The 21,000-nt window shown below is 38.5% G+C and overlaps 1 protein-coding gene across 8 annotated transcripts in view; it reads right to left on the reverse strand.

The window, feature by feature from the left end:
• Positions 1–21,000, reverse strand: part of ARID1B (AT-rich interaction domain 1B) — a 323,386-nt gene that overhangs the window by 123,230 nt on the left and 179,156 nt on the right. For 5 of the 8 annotated variants that reach the window (XM_051801538.1, XM_051801534.1, XM_051801537.1 and 2 more), the window contains one exon: positions 19,319–19,360. The exons of the other annotated variants lie outside the window; for them this stretch is intronic. In XM_051801538.1, the coding sequence (XP_051657498.1) occupies positions 19,319–19,360 (42 nt within the window). The remainder of the gene's footprint in view (positions 1–19,318; positions 19,361–21,000) is intronic. 8 annotated transcript variants of the gene reach the window in all.

Here is a 21,000-nt window from a genome sequence, read left to right on the forward strand (position 1 = left end):
ATTCCAACTTATTACACCTTATAATGTCAGGCACTGTGTTACTCTCAACAGATTCGCTGAAAACGATGTGACTTGGGGCGAAGCCAATCAACAGGAAAAAGAATCCATTAAAAATTGGCTTTAAATCTTGGCTTTTAACTCATAGAAAGACTTGAAAAAAATTTTAATTTCCCTCCTGTGATTGCTGATTTCACTCCTGTTCAGCACAAAGCCCTGCAAAGTGAATGAAGGCCAGTCAGCTAGGTCATAACAGGTTACAATGAAAAAACCAGTAAGTTCAATGCTGTTACAGGAACCTTTATAAAGCCCTACAGACATCACTTTTCTTTCTGCACTGCATTTACTACTCATAAGAAGTGTTCAAGAGGTATTCAGGTTTCTTCATGTCTGCAATCTAAGGGAAGCATAGCGTGAGTCACTGAACAAGACCCACCAATATTGCCTGTCACATCGCCATGTGCTAAGAAACGTTTCTCTCTGCTTTTCTTCTTTTTATCTTTCTCTTTTCTTGAACACCAACATCCAGCTTTATGAAATTAACAACTCTCTGTGAAAACCCAGGCTAAGACCAAACCCAATTTTGCAGAAGTATGCGAGTCTCCCTAATTTCTCAATGGATACATCTGGCAAAGCCAAAAGCTGAAGGATTTGGCAGCCTGTTATACAAAGCCTTCCCAGGAACTGGTGAGTTATTCTGAGGTGCAAACAGCCTTGTTAATAATTTGTTTCACCTACAGGGGCCAAGGTGTTTACAGCCCAATTCCAACAGATCTTGCTGGGGCAGGTTGGAATCACAGAATCATAGAATGGTTTGGGTTGGAAGGGACCTTAAAGATCACTTAGTTCCAACCTCCCTGCCATGGGCAGGGACACCTCTCACTAGACTGGGTTGCTCCAAGCTCCATCCAACCTGGTCTTGAACACTGCCAGGGATGAGGCATCCACTGCTTCTCTGGGCAACCTGTTCCAGTGCCACAACACCCTCAACTATAAAGAATTTCTTCCTAATATCAAATCTAAACCTACTCTCTTTCAGTTTGAAGTCATTCCTCCTTGTCCTAGCACTACAGTTCCTGACGAAGTCAGGGTTGAAGGATGAAGGTTAGGGCTGTTCTGTCTATCTCACTGCTTTGCTGCTTTTACAGAAAAATAATGATAAGAGAACTTTCACCCAGATACTCTAACTCAAACTGAGTCCCATAGTTTAAATACGACTGGCTGGACTACTGTAGTATATGTACATCTGTTATGAGGTTCATAACTTCTGGTAAGTGGCTAGGACTAGTTAACAGTGTCCACAGTAACATCCGCAAGATAAATCGAAGAACTGATGCGAAGATTTATTCTCTGGAGTAAGTGGGTAGTAGGGAACCATAAGCCACTACTACTCAAACAGGGACTTAAAAGACTATTGAAAACACGCAGATTTACAAAGTTTACTCACACAGCAATTCTCTTCTGGATGCAAACTTTTCATGTCCTCACTAAGGACAGTCCTAGAGAAACAGAAAGAAACACAATCCCTTTCTTCACAATTGCACTGGTTTATGTTTAAAAAATAAGGTAGCAGTATCCCTTTATCACTGAACTTTTATCATCAGAGTAGTACTGTAATTTATTTGAAAGTCAGGTTCACGTTTGTTTTGTAGATCTTGAAGGATGTTAAAATACTGACATTTTTATTAAAATACTTTTATTCCAACAGATCTCACAGCCCTAACTCTTATTTATCTTTTTCAAGAACGCTCTAATAGCGTAATAATTATGACCTATGTTCAGTTGACTTGACGACTAATGAGCCTTCTGTAACCCAAGTAAAAATCCTATAAGCTTTGATAAATTGCACAGATGTAACATTGCAGCAACACTCAGTCACTACTTTTCCAGAGTGAAACAGAAGCACTAAGAGAAAGCTGGGACGATAAATGCCTTCCCTAGAATGCCATTTTCCTGTTTCCCTCTTCCTTCTTTCTCAGGGGGCAGGGTCATGAAAATTTGCATTATGTTCCAGCCACAAAATCCTTAAATCTGATCTCCTTTAATATAAAAGATTTCCTACACTACACAGATTCTACCACTAACAAGAATGATGTCTCATTTTTTCCACGGATCTTTCAGAACAACCACACCTATGACGCCGGGATACAAGTGTCACCAAAGGACCAGCATTTTCCATTCAAGGGAAACTACAGTTGTGTTAAGTTCTTATTAGAGTGGAATACTCTGCGTTTTAGTTACTACTTGGAGGATTATAAGAAGAACATAAATGGTCTCAAAAAATAGGATTAGAACTCCCTTATCACAAAAATTACTCTAAATATATGGGAAGCAATCAGTTCTACACACAGCTATTCTCATTCCCTTGTTATACATGCATGAATGAAAACAGGCCCATGTGCTTATTTCACTGCTTAGTATATGTACAAAATCAAGGAAATTACATAATCTTTGATTATCTAGGACTTTCAAATCCACATTATCAAATAACTTACGTCATCTTAAAGGCAGGTTAGTAAAATGTCATGGTTTTCTTCTATAAACAATGTTAAAGAAATGAGACAAATTAATAAAGTAACTGAATTCAGAGAACAGTCACAAGAAGTGCTTTCTCTAAATGAATTATTTAAACTGCTTATTAATTTATCCCTGAAAAATATTCCAAAACCTGGATAATGTCCAAATAGTATTTTGGAATTAGACATCCATTCATCACATCAGCTACCTTACAATTTCCTTGCAGACTGGTTCTAGTTACTAAAAAGCCTTCTTAAGTCTGGAATGACAAGATACAACTACAGAACGAAAATGCTAACATAGATGCCCTTTAAAACAATTTCTGTGTCAAAATACAGCCTCCTTTCTGATTTGCAAGATCATATGTAACAATTGAAACCATTTGCAATCCCTTTAATAATAATTCCTTAATAGCCATTTACTACAGATACATAAACATGAATTACTATAAAGCATTCTGAAATCCAGAAACAACACATCACAATTTTGAAAATTAGCATGCCTAACTAACTTTCAAAATTCACTTTAAAAAGCTGTCTTTCCACTGCTATGCAATGACTTGAAAATGGGAACTTTTCCCCTGTGCTCAGCTATGGCTCCTCTGGGACAGAGGAGCCCTGCACCAGACGTTTGTGCAGCCCTTTTGAAACTCTGAAGACTGGCACCCACAATACTACTCCTAAATTTATTATTCTTTTTCTTATAGCAGTGACACATAAGCAACAAGCGGAGCTGTGAGCAATCTACAGTGACAATCTCGGGCTCATTTTATTTTCACCGAAGAGTTTACTGTTACTGCTATCCATACTGCTAGTATGCACAAAATGGACCCAAGGTATAGAAAATCTTTGATTTTTATTACTTCCAATTGAGCATGTACAGATATGCAGTCAGAACTTTATATATATGTAAGCCTTTTGCAAGATGTCCTCAATGAACACATGAAAATTCAGAGTGTATGCATAAGGAAATCTCAAAATTGACAGAAACTGAACTTCACTTTTCCACTTATATCTCCTAGCACAACCTTTACTGCACAGTAGGGAGTCGTAAGTTTGAAATACTAACACATAACATTGCATTTGAACCTTATTTCCTTACTTGCCTTACTTCGAACCTTATTTGGGGCCGCTTACCTAATTTTTTTTTAATACTAAAATTACAAGGGGGCAAAACCAATTATAGAAACAAGGCAACCCGCTCTTATATTGATTGGCGTAGATGTCAAAATGGTCGTATTCACTTTTACTGAACATCTTTCCAGCAAAGCAAATCCACTCTCTTCTAGACCAAGTGTCATATGTAAGTGTACATATGCAAATATGTACACTTCAATCTACTGACTGGAGTTTGATCAATTTACATAGTCAAGTGGCTCACTCAGACTCTCTGTGCTTTGAGGTTAGATGTCCCAGAACGTACTGAGCTTGTTGGCATTTAGAAAATTAAATTTGGAAAAACGTATTACTTCACAGTTCTTTCCCCCAAGTTACTAAAATATTTAAGCATAAGATATTCTACATCTAGGTAAGGGGATAAATCAAAGATCAAGACAATGAACTTCCATTCAACATCAACCCTTTTCTGCACCTTTCATCCCCTTATCAAAACACAGAGAGATGAACCTTAAGGGAAGCAAGCCCTGAGTGAGACATTCCAGGCGTGCTGAAGTATGCAGTGCAATGGTCGCATGTATTTGAGTGTAGCAAAAACCATCTTTCACTTCTAAATTGGAACATGCTGAACTCAAATAACTTTGCAGAGCAAAATTGGAAGTGCAAGACTAAAATAAGAAGAGACAATTCTACGCAGGAGAAAGAGCTAGAAATCTGTCCAGTCCTCATAGGCTTCCCCCACCACCACCACCTTAAAGACGTGCCAGTAGCAAGCTAAGAAGGTGAACTCTTCCCCTCTGCTGAAACACAGCAATCATCTGGGCCTCACTGAAAGTTCATTTCAGATTTTGCACACTGTGGCACCCAGTTCTGAGGAGACTTCAGGCTCCACCTACCTCTGCTTTTGGAAAGCCCTCTAATGGATGGCTCTTGACATATTTAAGGTTAAATAGGAGCATACTGCCCAGTGTGGCACCCTGGCCTTGACAGAGCTGTGGCACCCAGCCCACAGAGTGCACAGTGTGCTCAGACAAGCCAGTGCTCACCCAGGTGCAAGGTTAATGCTGCAGTTTAGCACATAATAACTTGCATTCTGAAGATGTAAAGGTAAAGCACTGATATCCTGGCCATGCCACGAAGTGACAGGCATTCTTGGTATTGTTGCTTTTTATGTGTGTGCACATTTGGGATTTGAAATGTATATTTTATCAGATTTAGCAGAAGGATGGTCTTTGCCAGAACACGATGGAAGGGTATGTATGGAATGCAGTCTCCAAATTACACTGTTTGTCATAGTTTAGAGTATAATTACTTTAAATCACTGTATAATATCATAAACTAACTCCAAATCTTAGCAATGCTCTTTGGCAAAATGTATATTCACTGTAAAGATCAACAAAAAGAAATTGTGGCAATAGCTGCAGCAGGAAAAAAAAAGAACCAGGTGCTGCCATATAAGCTGTTGTTTGTAATTACTTGCAATTATTTCACAAGTGAATCCAGTATTTTAGAAATAACTGCAGAAAGAATTTATCACGTATTTTTGAAACATTTCTATTCTAGACTGAAGATTTCATTCTGCCTGGTAGTCTGAAGGAAATAAGTGGTAACGAGCAAAAGAAAACCTTCTTTGGCTTCACTTACTGGGTTTCAGTGATGAGGGATTAAAAAATGTAACCAGCCTTTATCCACCTCCCTGCATGTTAAGGCAAAATAAACAGGACTTAACTCTCAAATGTGAAAAGGACATAGTTCTCTTTTTCCCTGTTAACACAAGTTTTCTTTGTTTAACTAGGACGGTATATTTCAAATCTGATGGAGATACGATCACAGCACATTACCCATGCACAGCTTCTCTCCAATAATCCTAGAACACTACAAGCACAGTCCATGTCAATGAAGGCACACATTCCTTCCTAGGATGTATTCCTAGCTCGATCCCACTGAAATCAGTGGGGGCTGACCCATATTGCCCTGCTTGCTGGCCACGGAGTACCAACTTCATTCTCTGCACAGTCCTATCAAATATTATTTTCAGCCCAACTCTCACTTGCTGTGAGAAAAGGGTGTCTAAAATGAACCCTGATAGTCCACTAGCTACTTCCAGTAATGCTGACTCCCTGGTAAAGCCAGTGGAAGAATTGTGGACTAAGTAATTTACAAACCAAATAGTTCTGCACATCTCAACCAGCAACTGGACCTGTGCCACAACATGCATGTGTGTACACATATGCCTCATGAAAATGTGATCCACGCGATTCCGTATTCCTATATTTTGACTTTAAAATTATGACTGCCGTTTTGGCACAAAAATGAAACGCACAAAATGAAGGCCCAGAAGGAACTATAGCACCTGGGGCTGATCCTGGTTTTCTGCAGGGAGGAATACTGTCACACTGAGCTCTTCTGCTCTCCTTCACAAACACTTTTGCCCTGAACAAAATAAGCCTAAGAGAAGGGACACTAATTGCACCTGCCATTATACTTGCCCAGTGGCCTGAAAGGCCTGATCATGTGCTGTGGAAGAGCCTTTTCTGCCTGCAGTTTACAGGAATTGAGAATTCTGCCTGCCTGGTACCCAGCTGCCAGCACCTCCCCAACAAGCCTATAAATACTCTTTGTGATCACAGGGGTCTAAGAGTCTGGAATCTGGAAAGGGTATTACGAATTACCCTGTAAAATCGAGAAGGTACGATATAGCTTAAGGTCTACAGCTACTGTTGGAAGGCACTGCAAGTACATTGCTTTGCTGTAAAACATCTGAAGAAATGACTACTAGATTATTTTACTTTTTTTTAAATAAAAATTTGGAACGAGATGGAATGGGAATAAAGAATGTATCTCAATAATTAAGAAAAAATATACTCTCTGTAAGAGAAACTGTGTACACCAGAATAATCCATTGGGTGATCATGTGCAACTCTGAGCTGCTCCCAACTGTGAAGGGGCCCCATCACCGCCTGGCTGACAGGAGGGAAGGAGAGCAGTCTGAGGTGAGCAGAAAATCCTGAGAAACTCTTTGCAGACATTACAGGAAGATTTAGTGCACAGGTATGGTAAAAAACAAATAATGAAAAAATTATGAGATCAGCAATTATCTCTGTTTTCAAGCCATGCAAAAATCCCACCAATAAAGAGAAAAAACCCCCTATGTAGCTAAACATACACACATAAGAAGTAAAATTATACATATATATTTAAATACACAGCTTTGCGTATATGCATTTTATTTTTCCATGTGTGTGTATAAAAATACAGTTTTGAGTATTTTAATAGAAGTGAGCACAAATTGATTTAAATTAATCTCTGAACATAGTGGAGACCCAGTAATTAACTGTGTTATTTATTAATTATTATAACCATACCAACTGTCCTTTCTCTTCATCTTTCCAACAAAAACAATTCATCTCTAATCCACTACAGCTGCAGAAACTTTTATGAAATGTTAGCTAGGGTAATAAAATATCTCCACTTTTAGGTCTGCAGGATCCATTTCTGGCCTTCGATCATTCATGTCAGATTATAATCTCCACTGAAGAGTTTGATGTTATTTCAACAATCCAATACCTCACTGGCACATGCAAGCACACAAAAACCATTTTCTTAAAAAATCTTTTACACTGCAATATAGTCTGAATAGGAAATCAGCCACTGAACAAGCTAAATCTGCATGAAGGAGAATGACTGAAATTCAGAGCGGGATAGGGGTGGGAGCGTGGAATGTAGTGAGCAGTATCAGAAAAATGAACATATAAACGAAAAAGGAGGAGAGATCCTAGAAATGAACCTTAGATGAAAAGGTTTCTTTCAATATCTGCTGGTACTTTCTTTTTATCTGTACAACCAGTTCCCTCTGTTATTCTATTGCAGTCAATAGCTTGAGTGGGCATAAAATAGAGATTTTCTCATGGTTTAGATCAACACAGGATATAAACCACAACTGAAACACATTTCCATGTGCTAAACTCAGCAATGATTATTGTAATCCAATTGCTTATACAGCGTACTTTGACAATTAAGGTGTTAGGTGTGGAGAATACAGAGCAAAAAGGAAGGCAGGAATACGTTGGTTCAGATTACTGCTCTCTGAATCTACTTTTGTTTTGCTAAAGTATTTTGTTAAATCCTTTTTTGTGCTTCACAGGAAGATACACATTTTGAAGATAGTCATAACAAGTTCTTTATTTTGTTTTTTGTTTAAAATGCCTATAATTTGCACACCCTGACACCTGCTGATTTCATGCCCTGCCTTTTCCCGTCAAAGGCCCTTCTCGGCTCTCCACATGAGGAAATCTCATTTATCAAAATTCTGTTAACGTAAGGGGAAGGGCTATGCTGAGCTGAGCCGTGGCCTTCATTAAACATGCAGAACATAAACTGCTGACACTAAGCACAGTCAACTTGCAGCATGGCAGAGGGGGGGTGGGGAAACTAGGAGAAAAAGAGCAACGAGACAGAAGCAATGATGTGATGTTGAGATGGGAATAAAAGCCACAGTTTTGCAAAGCACCTAAGTCATAGTGGAGTCAGTGAGATTTAATCAGAGACCTGAAATTAAGCATGTGTTTAACTTTGCCAAACAGAAATAGATCACTAAATTATGAATGGAACAATCTATTTCTGTTCCCAGGAACACGGACACTTTGTTCCCCAGACCAGTCCCTCAAGGAATGAAAAAGGTGAGGGGGAAAAATGATAACAAAATTGAAGAAAACAATCCCTTCTTCAACTCAAAAAACTGGTCCAGATAAAGGACCCATACATTACCCTTAGCATAACAAGATTAAAAAGGTTGGTATCCATCATTTGGGTTCCAGAAGACAGAAAAGAGCAACTGCCATTACAGTCATTAATTTCAACAGGGTACCTCTGAATAGGAAGAAAAATTTGTAAATTTGGAAGAAGCAAGAATGAAAACAGAAATGGATTAAAAATTGACATTCTGGCTGAGGGGGAACAAAGTGGCTTTCTGAATTTTCCCTTCACTTACTGTTCTTGATATTTTTTCCCCTTTAGTTCTCACAGATAGCAGTGTAATGCTGCCTACAATACAAACTTGAACTTAATAGGCACGAAGCAGAAGGTGTGTAGCATTTTCCTCTGATCACAAGGAACAAGCACTTAGCTGTAAGAGATCCACAATGAGTCACTGCAGGGAGGAATCAAATGCATCACAGGTACATGCAAGTCTTGTTTATTATTATTGTACCGACTGAAAATGCATTGTAACATTCAGCCTTAAGAAAAAAAATCAATTTCAAACCTCCTAGTCCTATAAAAATATATAACATCCCAATAATATATACCTGAATTTACACAGTTCGAGGAGAGCTAAGGCAAATGTCGGGGGTGGGATGTCAACATTTCCTCTGTAAGCTTTTCTTGGTATTTATAAATAAGTTGAGATGATAATTCCAAGGTGAAACTGTCTCAATACTTAAATGAATGACTTACCATCAAGTTTCAAACAGCAGCTAAAAGTTATTTTAATATTCATTATCTGAAAAATAATATCATATTAACATTTTCTGATACTTTGACACCTCTTAAAACAGTTCTTCAAAGTTAATCTGGAAGTAAGTATCGTAAAATTAATGGCAAGATTCTGCAACCCCTTCCCATTCTGAATATCACCATATTCCAGAGAGAAAGAACTTAGCTCTGATCAATTAACTCTTAAACTCTTAACATAATACTAACTTTTCTTCCAACTTCCAGGGTTCTGTGTACATGTAGCTTTGACAGAAGAGAACAGAAAGGAGACATGCACTTGTGGCAATGGGGCATGCACACTGATCATTCCGCAGAAGTAATTTCTGTACTTTTTTTTTTAAAAAAAATGTTGTATACATTTAACCAAGATCAGTAGCTGCTTTCATAGTGAACAAGTTGTTTTTCTTAACATCACCTATAAAATGGAACAGGACAGCCCCATTCTTCTATCTTCTCTCCGGATTTGTAAACAATGCATTATTATCAGTGTTTTTAGTTTTTATTCTGGTCAACAAGGTGCTCCAGCCTGCCACATAAAGCTGCACACCACATGGCACCATTCAACAGTATATCTAGGTCAGCTTGCATTTTTAATGTGCTCCATTAGCTTTCTCTTGCTCACTGTATCAAATTTGAACTTCTCACTTTTCAAACCTCTGTATAACTAAGCCAAGCAATGCACAGGATCCTAAGAGTATGGTGACCATCTTCAACATTCGTTCCACCAAAGACTGCAGTTCTAATCCTATTTCCTTAATTTCATGCTGCTTCCAAGCCCAGCATCCCCCAATTTCTCCTTCAAGATCCTTTTCTACACCACTGCTGTAAAAAAACAAAAGGAGGTTACTTAAAAAAAACCCCAACCAATGCTTTACCTAACATAATTCCTTTCCTCAGTACTATTCGAGGCAGCTTAACAACTTTGACCTTGGCAGCATTCTGCACACACCACAGCTAAAAAACCCTGCAAGTTAATAAGCATATAAACAGCCATACCTACATTACTGTAAAGCTTTTGCAGCAATCTTACGTGCTATAATGGTATTTAGTTACTTAGATGTGACAAAAGCCAGTTCCACATGATTCACTTCATTGCTTTCTTTCATACACAGCACTTAACGCATTTCTGAAAATACATTTATGAATTTTTAAATTAGCATGTATTCTAACTGCTCTTACACAAATGTTTTTAAGGTGTACATCCCTCCACTGGAGCACAGCCCTTGCACAAGTTGTAGAACCATGCTAGGTATAGATTTGTAAGGTAATCGGTACATCAGTTCTGACACAAGGAATAACACTGTGAGGAAGTTTTGCAGGAGGCTCGGGAAGATCTTGATAAGGGGGGGTCGGAATTGGATGATGGAATGAAAACAGACAATCACGTTAAATTGAACGCTACAAATAATGCTTACTTGGCTTCAGATTAAAATGATAATAAAAAGACTGTAAATCTGTCTGTTGTCTATTTCAGGTAGTAGCAAGGATTTAGTAGTAAAATCATAAAACACACAGAATGACTGTTACACTAGAAATTTGCCACAATTGTTTACATGTGTATAACATTAAACAATGTAAAGCATTACAACAGTATGAAAATCATGCCAAAGTCACCTGTAATCTTGATCCTCCTATAAGACCCTGTATAATTAACTGTTCACCAAGAAAATCAAAGGAATGACCTTGAAGAACAAGATTTCCCTGTGTCATTGTCATCTAACAAAATTATCAATATCCCAATTCACTAGAAAACTCTCTCACAAGAAGGAATTTTTAAAAAAGCAAACTAAAATAACTGAAGTTTCAAAGTTACAAAATCACATCTTCTGTAAAAGAAATGTACATTCAGTAAAAAGCCCAAGATTCTGCACTATTGTAATTGTTTTTTCCCTCTTGAAATCTGCAACATGTCAACAGCACTTTTTACAGCAAAGCACAGATATGAACGATGATACACACCTGACCTTGTCTCAGGAAAAAGAAAAGGATCGGAGGAAATGAAAGCCTAAATCACATCTGTCTACCCAACAACTTTCTCACGTTCCTCTTTGCAATTCCCTATTCTTCAAACCTAGCATTAGTTTTAACAAGCCGGTTCTGAAATCAGGGGAAGCAGCCACACAGCAGAATTCTGAATCTTTTTCTATATGTGTATTTCATGCTGTTAAAAAAGAATGCTACACAAGGAAAAAAAAAGGCAAACAAATTAACAGTAGCTTTGTAAAGAAATAAATATTTGTGGAGGCTTTGTTGTTGTTTTTTAAGATGCAATCTGAATCAGAGCAGGCTTCCTGTAGCAAGGTGGGGTTGGTTGCTGGAGGGCATAGTTCTGGTCCCACCAGTTGTGCAATCAGGTAGAATTTAAAGAAAAAGAAATCTGGTCTAACCTGCTCTCCTCATCAAGGAGGAACAGCAAACTATCTGCAAATATTCTGAACTGCCCTCTTCCCACCCCCAAAAAGACCACCTGCCTCAACATTTATTTAAAATGTGCAGGTATTTACAAGCAAACTTTGTGTTCCGATTGTTAGATGACTTCTTGGTAAATCTGATACTCCCTCAAAGTTCAAACCAGGAGTATAAATCAAAGAGGCCACACAGAACTCTAAAGGACCCGCCTGATCAGGCAAGCATCACCCCCGGTTACATGTCAACAGGAGGCAGCTGAGCGAGGGAGGACACTGAGCAGCACACCCAGCCAGACAGCTCAGGCACACCAGACTCAGGCTGCCTAAGTGCGCCCACCAGTTAAAAATTTAATGAGTAACAGAAGGAAGACTGAGAAAATAAATTCTTTTTTTTTTGGTAGTAACTTAAATCGCTGCAATGTAGTGACTGGTGTGAAATGCTGAGTTCAAACCCTTGAGGTGATGCATATTCCCACCATGAAAGCAGTAGCAAACTTTGCACTCTTCTGACATTTCCATGGAGTTTGTGAAGGGTAAACCATACTACAGACTACCTCTTCATAAAAGCAGCAGGGGGAAGCATGAACTGCTGCTGCTTGCTGCCGCCACAAGAGCTGGTTGCAGCAGTTCATTTCAATATAGTGGCAACCTAAATTGGCATAGAAGAGCAGAATTTGACCAGAAAAGCAAAACTGCTTGACAAGCCTTTACTGTGAGGGTAATGAGGTACTGGAACAAGTTGTCCAGAGAGGATGTCCCATCTCTGAGTGTGGAGCGAACACTTGGAGTGTTCAAGGTTGGGCTGGATGGAGCTCTGAGCAACCTGGTCTACTGAAAGGTGTCCCTGCCCCATGACAAGTGGATTGGAACTAGATGATCTTTAAGGTTCTTTCCAACCCAAATCATTCCATAACTCCAATTTAAAGACATCACTTGAGTAAATACTAAGCAGTTGCCTTGAATTGCGTACGCATCTGCTTCTGAAAACTCCACACTGAACCAACTCTTATTACATCATTTATCTAGCCTGTCTTGACTTTCTCACAACTGGGGGCTCTCAGCTAACACAGCTTTTTCTTTTTCCTGTTCTATGTATAATTTCGTCTTTTCTTCTTCATGCAAGATTGTTTTGAAATTGTCCAGACCCACCCACTGCACAAGGAGGCATCATAACCTGTAAGAAGTCTACATTTTTTTTTCCATCCTCCCAGAGAACTTTAAAATCCTCTCCATATGGGAAGCAGGAGCAAGCTGTGAGGAGTGGGACACCACAAGCAGGTGCTGTTTGAAATCACCCTCCATACTCAAGGTCGTTAGATACACTCCTCTACAGTTGCAGCACTCAGGATGAAGCTGGACCACAGCTGGGACTGTACAATGGATTGAGGTGAACTTGTGGCCACAAATATCTTGGTGTGGACCTCTTAATTTCTATAAAACTAATTGGGAAAAAACCACCACAAATCACAGAGATATTTATTGAGACTAAACTTACCAGACATAAAGAACTAGTGATAACGTAGATAAAATTTCTAACACACAACCACAATTTCTCCGTTTCGCCTGTTCTTGGATTGTCCCAAATCACATTGCAGTGATATGCACAGGTTCAGGCAGAAACACGTTCAGGTTATTGCTACTTAGTCATAACTACCTCAAAACACTTTGACACATCTATCAGGGGTCCCTAAGAATAGAAAAAGAGCACCTTGTTTCCTGCTATAATGTCATTCTCTACTCTTAGAAAGCACCCAGCACAGAGGGCACTCAGGAGACTTCAGCAACCCAAAAACACAGCTTTAACAATGACTCAAAGAAGGTTGGAAAAGGCTTTTAGTCATCTGAACACCTCATATGAAACAACTCCACAAAGAAGTGAATGGAACTGGGGAAACGTAATCCTAACTCTGCTATGAGTAGCAAAACAGAATTTACTGGAGGCTAATATGAATATCTATTTTTTTTCCTAAGCTGAAACAAATCCAAAAACTTATTTACAACCTCCAGATTCCTACGTTAGCCAACAGTGCAAAGACAGATGTAAACGGGGACTACTTTCTCTCTATTTTCCCATATACTAAGCACACACATAGACCCTCCTGGTGTCAACATATCAAGATAGAGATAATTCAGACACGTGAAAACATCCTCTTCTGAAAAGGATTAATTGGCTTTAAAACAATTTAATTTAGCTTTGAAGGTGCAACTTTTATTAGTAACCACCAGATGGCAGGAGCAGAGGCTGCTTAGGGTCTTCAACAAAAGAAAATGGTTTTAAGCAAGGCAAATGTTAAAAGAGAACAATTTTTAATCTCTACTTTTTTCTTCTCCTTCAATGGCTTCCTTTTCTTCTTCTTCCCACGAAGTAAGCACTATTTTATTGCAATCAAACTAACACAAATTCTAAAAGAAATAAGAAGGAAAAAAATATCTCTTGAGAACATGCTTTCTCAATTTTATCACATGGCATCTCCATCTCATAGCTCAAGGGTTCTGTGTTGCAGATACCGCTAGAACAGTTTCCTCCTAGGTTTGCATAGCCCTAACTCAGTCAGCCACCAAATGTATTCTCTTTGATGTCCTATGCTTGGAACCAGGAAGCTGACACATAGTTACACTGTGCAGCTCAATTTCCTCTCGGGATTTGAACTTCTACTATCTGGGATCATGAAAATAAGTGGACTATAGAAGATGCACCACGATGTGTTGATTGTTGCAATAATGAATCATTTGCAAGGTGGAGGAAAGCAACACCCCTCCACCAAAAGCACATACTCCCTCCTCCGAAAAAAAACCCCACAGAAAACCCGAAACCACCTTAATAAACTCAAGTAAATGCATGTTTGAGAGGGAAAAAACCCCAGATATTTTAGTTCTGAGCACATTTGATTCTTAAAACCCTGTACTGTGTATTGGAGAAAGAGCATTTCAAAATGCAATCCAGCAGCTCATACTTAAAAAGACTTAGGAATAGACTCTCTAAACATCTTCCGGAGTTACTAAATTATGGAGACAAGGTCACCACTTTATGCTGTGTCATAAAACAAAAATATGTCTACTTCCACGAACAATGCTGGAAGCTCCACCATACAGACACATCCACATCAGAAATGCCACCCTTGCTGCATTTCTTAAATAGAGCTGTCTCTCCATTATGCTGATTTCTCGATCAAAGAGAAAGCTTTACTCCCGTATTTGTCTTCCGCAAAGGAAATGTAAAATCATTCCTATAGCGAACACATCCATCGGGAATGAGATTCTCTTTCCTCAACCCTAGCAGCACACAGTCCCGGAAAAGAACAGGTGAAGCTTGCTCCTACTTCAAAACAGCATGAGATGCAGTTCTGTGGTTAATTCTCCCTCTGTACATTAGCAAACACGCCACTTGCAAAATATGAAAGGCTTTCTTCCCTGCCCCGTTTTTAAATGACACCTGCAAATCACTAATCCAGTTGCCATTTATTTCCATATGTCAAATTACAATCTTAACTTGTGCAAAGCAACATAATAGTAATGATTAAGCCAATTACATCACAACACAGCTTAAAACGACACACAATGGAAGGATTAAAGCTCACTACCAAATAAGAGAGTCCTGTTCTTGGTGGAGCTCCCCCACTGTGGGAACATAAGTGTCTCTTTTCCTGTTGCACAAAGTTGTGAGCCTTCTGACATGTAGCTGCTGGACTGCCATTAACAAACTTATTTATATTAATGCAGCACTAAGCTGGGATCACTGCACCTCAGCATTAGCTGCGGTAGGCGGGCTCTGTGGCCGTCACTGCAAACACAGTTTATGGCACTCTGCAGGTCCAGACAGGTCGGGACACGTGGACAAGATGATCTCACCTGGCTCAACTGAATGAAGCCTCCTCTACTCTACGCTATTTGGGTCAGGTAGATGCTGACAGTAAAAGCCTTAGGGAAAGGAGGGAAAGGAGGGAAAGGAGAGTAAATCAAGCACAAATATTTAAAAAGTCAGGCATCTCACTCTCTAGATAGGGTCAGACACCATTTGCAGCTTGTCTTGAGTACGTGCTACTGTGTTCGACACTGTAATTTCAACTGATGCCGATATGTGGCTCCTATAACAATAAAATGTGGATTAAATCTTTATCACATAAACAACCTTTCAGACTAAGATTTTCAATTCTACCTCAGGGATTAAAAGGTTCTAATGGAAATTGAGCATCTGAATGTCTTAGGAGGATTTAAAAAACTCACACACTGTTATTTTTATTTGTTCATTGCCATGGTCTTTAAATTGGCCCTGTGCACCTTATTTCTTTTTCTTTTTTTTTTTCCATGTTTTTGTATTCCTCCTAATTTTCTCTGCCATCTGCTAATACTGACTGGTCCTATCTGATAAAATATATCTTCACACTCAGCTAAAATAAACACAAAATACGTTGGTACTGTTAGTATTTTACATGTCATCATTAGGCTTTAATAAGATTAATGGGACTCAAGGAGTTTACAAGTTTGAAATACATTCCTGTGTTGACTGCACACTCAGGCAGATACCACTCCATCTATTCACTCTTACTTCATGTTAATGTCTCACCAACTACAGTTCAGAAGAAACTTTTTTTTTAATATATATATATATGTATAAAAAAAATATTATTATAATTTTATCCTCAGCAGAATTTGTATGAACCAGGCATAACTGTTAAGTCTGTCCCAAATCACCTATCAGCTGTTCACGATTTGCTCCATGGTCATCTCCCCTAAATCTCTCCATATGCAACCGTGCATACATAACCCTTCTATATATTGGAACAGAAGGATCAGTCAAAAGCTGGAAGGTTTTTTTGCTTTAAGAAACAAACATGCATTCAAACACACACACAAATGCATGTGTAAATTAAACTGAACACCACATGTACCATCATCGACAAAGCTGTTACAGCACGCTAACAGCTTCCTCCTTCTGGAAAATTAGTTGCAAAGAAAGCTGAATGGGTTTGCTTGCTTCAAGCAAAGGAAAGGTTTGCACAGCAATACAGTCAAATCTATACATCTTTATACTTATCAAAAAACAACTTTTATTTAAACTGATTGAAAACGTGCTTAGATTTTCACGGCCTTTTAAAGAGTACCGGTCTCACACATGTACAAAATGGAAATTAAAAAAGTTCACATTAAAATGTCATTTTTATTCCAACAAATGCCTTATATTCTACATTTGTTTGGGGAAGACTGTTTTCTTACGGAAAAGATGAGATGGAGGAAACATTTTTAAGGACTACTATTAATGGTTTGCAATTTGCACCTGTTCCATGGAGTAAAGATAGGATTTGGTACTTCAAGATGCCTATTCCCTGGATATTTTGGCAGTGCAACACAACTGCTTTTAGTTTTATTTTCTAAAATAAGAATTGTTTTGTCCAAATCAATATGCATAACTTACATCAAAAGCATCTTGTAGCTGATTTCTACACACACTTTTGATGATGATCATCACAACTGAAGACTCAACATTTAAGGGGCAGACTACATCAGTCAGATCTTCACTTCTTCGATGATTACTACAGTGAAGCTGAACAATGTACTGACATCTCATTCAGAATCTTTTCCTGGGAAACAGTCCCATTTCCTGCAAGTATGCGTACCTACCATGAGACTGAAATCATGGAGAATTTAAGAATAACAAATAACATTGCAAGTTCTTTTGCCACTCTAGAAATAACCTTTTTAAAAAAACCAGCATTCTTCTGTGTATCTACAGGCAACAGAGCCTGTCATCAAGCCTAAAAGTGGCAAGTGTCTAAGGACAGGTGGAAAAGATGTAGTCAAAGGAAGAGTCATCCCCTGCAGCAAATTATGCTTCTGATCATGGATACAGAGGGGTCCTACAATGTTTCAAACTGAGGCATATGCTACACCAAAAAATCCAAAAAAGATAGCTCCTCTCAACAGTCTGCAATAGCCCTGGAGGAAAATTCAGGCTAAAAGCAGGTACCAAGGAAAACATCGCATCATGCAAACTTTTAACCTTACACTCTTCTCAACTATGTTATCTGGTATTCAGCTAAGGTTCTAATTTATAAAATGAACTATTTTTCATTTAAAAAATTGTCCTTATACATATTCTCTGCAGGCATACCAACTCATCTGTTAATGTAACAGAGACACTAATATTTATTTGTCAGTGAGACAGACAGTGAGGGAAGCATTTCTTAGGGGAGAGGAGGGGAGAAAATACTTTCACAGCATGTCTAAATAGACAGCACAAATGAATTCTCAGATTAACAAATTTAGGATGATACATTTACCTTCTCTTGACTGATAAAAAGTACATGACATTCCTAGGCATACACAGTTCACTATAATAGAAAGCTACTATTTTAAGAGACTTAAAAAGACCCTGTTGGTTCCAAAGATGAATCTTAGAAAAAAGTTGCTTAGGACTCTGGAGGATGATGTTATGAGTTGGCAACAGCACCGATTCTGTTTTCTAAAACTAAAGCTTAGCAACAGAAAATTCTTAAAACTTTTGGTAATAAAAAGGAGTTTCAAAGGATGTCCATCAAGATGACTATAAGACATAAAACCACCTTGTAAGTCTAGCCATGAAAAAGAATTAGAAGCCTCCTCCACAGTGTTTTAGTTTTAAGGGTGATTGGCTACAATAATCATTAGTAATATTTCTGTTTACTCACATAGTCTGAAGGATTATGGAGATGAGTTCACAAGAGCTGACCCTCCAGGTTTATTAAATATTCAATGAATATTTTGTATGCATGCTGGGTATTAAATAAAAATCAGAAAATACTGCACACTACCATATGTTATATACTTCAAATAATACTGGAGCAGCTCTGTTTTTTAAGAATTTATTTAAATCACTTTATCACATATCAACATTGAAATGTACAATACCGATACAATGTAAATTCTGGCATCACGAATACTCAGGTGCTTTTAAAGTGCTTTTGTTTTCCTGCTGGTTAATTTTGTTTATTGTATTCCAAATAAACCTGGAGAACTTATTTATTATTTTCTTGCCTTTTTTTACCTTAATAGTAATAGCATTGCTTTCTTCTCACCTACAGTAGCATCACAGCATGTGGGCCTTTGAAGCAGGAAACTTCATTGTCATGATTTAGCTTACTGTTCCTACAATCTCCTTCTTCTCCTCCCCATCCGCTCTCTTCCTAGCTAACTAGATATAGCCTACACACAATCTGCCCTGCTTAAAATCATCTGCTCAATTAAAACAGTGGTTGTGACCATAATGCTCACTGGTCAAAGAAACCTGAGCTCTAACTAGGACACTGCCCATCCATTTAGCAGAGTACGTCTGAAGCAGTCTCTCCAACAGGCACACTGCATGCCACACACTGATCTACAACTGAACACAGGGTGATGCAGCTGTTCAATGTACTTTCTACTTGGGGATGCACTGTGAAAAAGGACCTGAACAAAGTGGTTTACTCAGCAGACTGCAAAGCAGACAACAACTACAATTTTTCAGTTGCAAATCTATGGAGCAAGAACAAATCTAGCATTTGGGCAAGTCCAATCTTAATAATTACTGCTAAGCTGATGTTCCATATTTCCACATGGGTTTCTGCAAGTAAAACTTGCTCACAGGTCTTAAACAGGATTAAGACAGCCTGTGTGCCATTCTCAGATTACCACACATAAGGGAGTTTCTGAATTGATGGATGCAAGTCACAGGACCCTCAATTCTCAGGTTGAAAACTGTCATTTTCTGTGGCATCCCATCCAACAATCCATATTGTTGGGACCTACATAACAAAACTGCACCAAACTACACACCTTGTGTCCAAATGTAGCATCCTCGGAGGCCAAGACTTCAACCTGAAATTATAAGGAGAAAGATAATTTCAAATTTAGCCACCACCAAGAATCTCTCTCTCCTGAGCACAGCACCACAGATCAGGTAAAGAAGAAATCCGTAAATGAAGATGCCAGTCTAGGTTAACCCTAGGAAACCTACATAGGATATGATGTGCTAAACTAACAGCTGACAACAGAAATCCCCAAGTGAGGAAACTCAGAAAGCATCCCTCGTGACATTAACAAGGTTCTCCACATAAATTTATGACATAAAGCTTATCAGTCAGTGTCCCAGAATTTGCTGTATTGCTGAACATTTTTCTCCATATGAAGTTTTGACTACACCAAAAAGCTGCCTGAGCACAACCAGAATGATCTGTCATGGTAAGTCCTTGTAAAAAAAGGCTGGAAACACCTGAACTCTTCCCCTCCTGTTATCTTCTAACCAGGCTGGGTACTCCTGCACCAGCACCAAGTTGAACAGCACTAACAGCAAACTCTGCAGCTGAGGTCTCGCTTGCAAGCTCCTGTCCTGTCTTGAGCATAGAGAATTCTTTGAAAACTGTAGAGCTCAGGGAACACAAACTGCCCAGGCAAAGAACAACACTAGCTGCCTGAGAGATTCAGTGAATATCTGAAAGCCTGAGAAAAGTAAGCTCCCAGGTCATTGAGAGGTGTTCCAGATGAAACTCCTTGCTGGTTGCCACACACAGCACAGCTCTAAGAGTTGATATGTGCTAATCTGCGACAACAGGAATAGAAGCAGAAAAGCAGGCACACTGATTTTTCATTAGACTCCCTAAAACTACTTCACACTTCAGCACCTTTCACCTGAGAATCTCGGTGCTTTTATGAATTCTAATTAATTAAGCTTCCCAATACACCAGTGAAGTCAGAAATGTCATCATCCCAATATACAGAGAGAAGAGTGAGGCAGAAGAGGTTAAATAATTTCTTAGTAGTCATGTGCCAAGCCAGGGACACACTCATGAAAAGAATCCTGGATCTCTACTCCCAGGCTCAGAGTTTAACAACTAGGAAATTCTCTATTTCTCTGATTTACATCCTATTTAAAATGCCTACTGTTGCATTATAATTTATACAACTAGTATAACTATAACTAATGTATCTAATCTCCAGTTTAACTTAAGAAGAGTGAAGGATTTAAAGCAAATCAAGAGGGAAAAAATGAATGTGAAGTTTCAGCCTGAAGCATGTTATAATGCCAGAGTTATAAACCCCTGAACAAGAGGGTTTATAATGGAAAGGCTGATAAACTAACAATGATGGCAGCACTTAAATATATTTATGTCATGATCTAGCAACAAATGGTATTCTTTCATCTTTAAGTTAAAAAAGGGAGGCAAAAAAAGAAAAGGGGGAGGGAGATAAAGCATTTATAGGAACTAGGAATAAATTAAGAAAATGAACCTGAAGTTACCCAATTGTGACCTGTCCAGCTAATTAGGAATGGCAGTAAGAGGCTACAAAATAGCATCTCATTCAATAGGAGGTACAAAAAAAAATCCAAGTAAATAAAATCAATCTAAAATGATATGATATGTATTAGCTCCTTATATTAAGCCACTAATCCTTTAGGCACTTTATAAATATTAAACAATCAGTCCTGGCGAGACTGATAAATATCCATAATATATTTT

This window comes from Manacus candei, unplaced genomic scaffold (genome assembly GCF_025592945.1).
Source record: "Manacus candei isolate 608988 ecotype Guabito, Panama unplaced genomic scaffold, ASM2559294v1 h1tg000052l, whole genome shotgun sequence".
NCBI lineage: Eukaryota > Metazoa > Chordata > Aves > Passeriformes > Pipridae > Manacus > Manacus candei.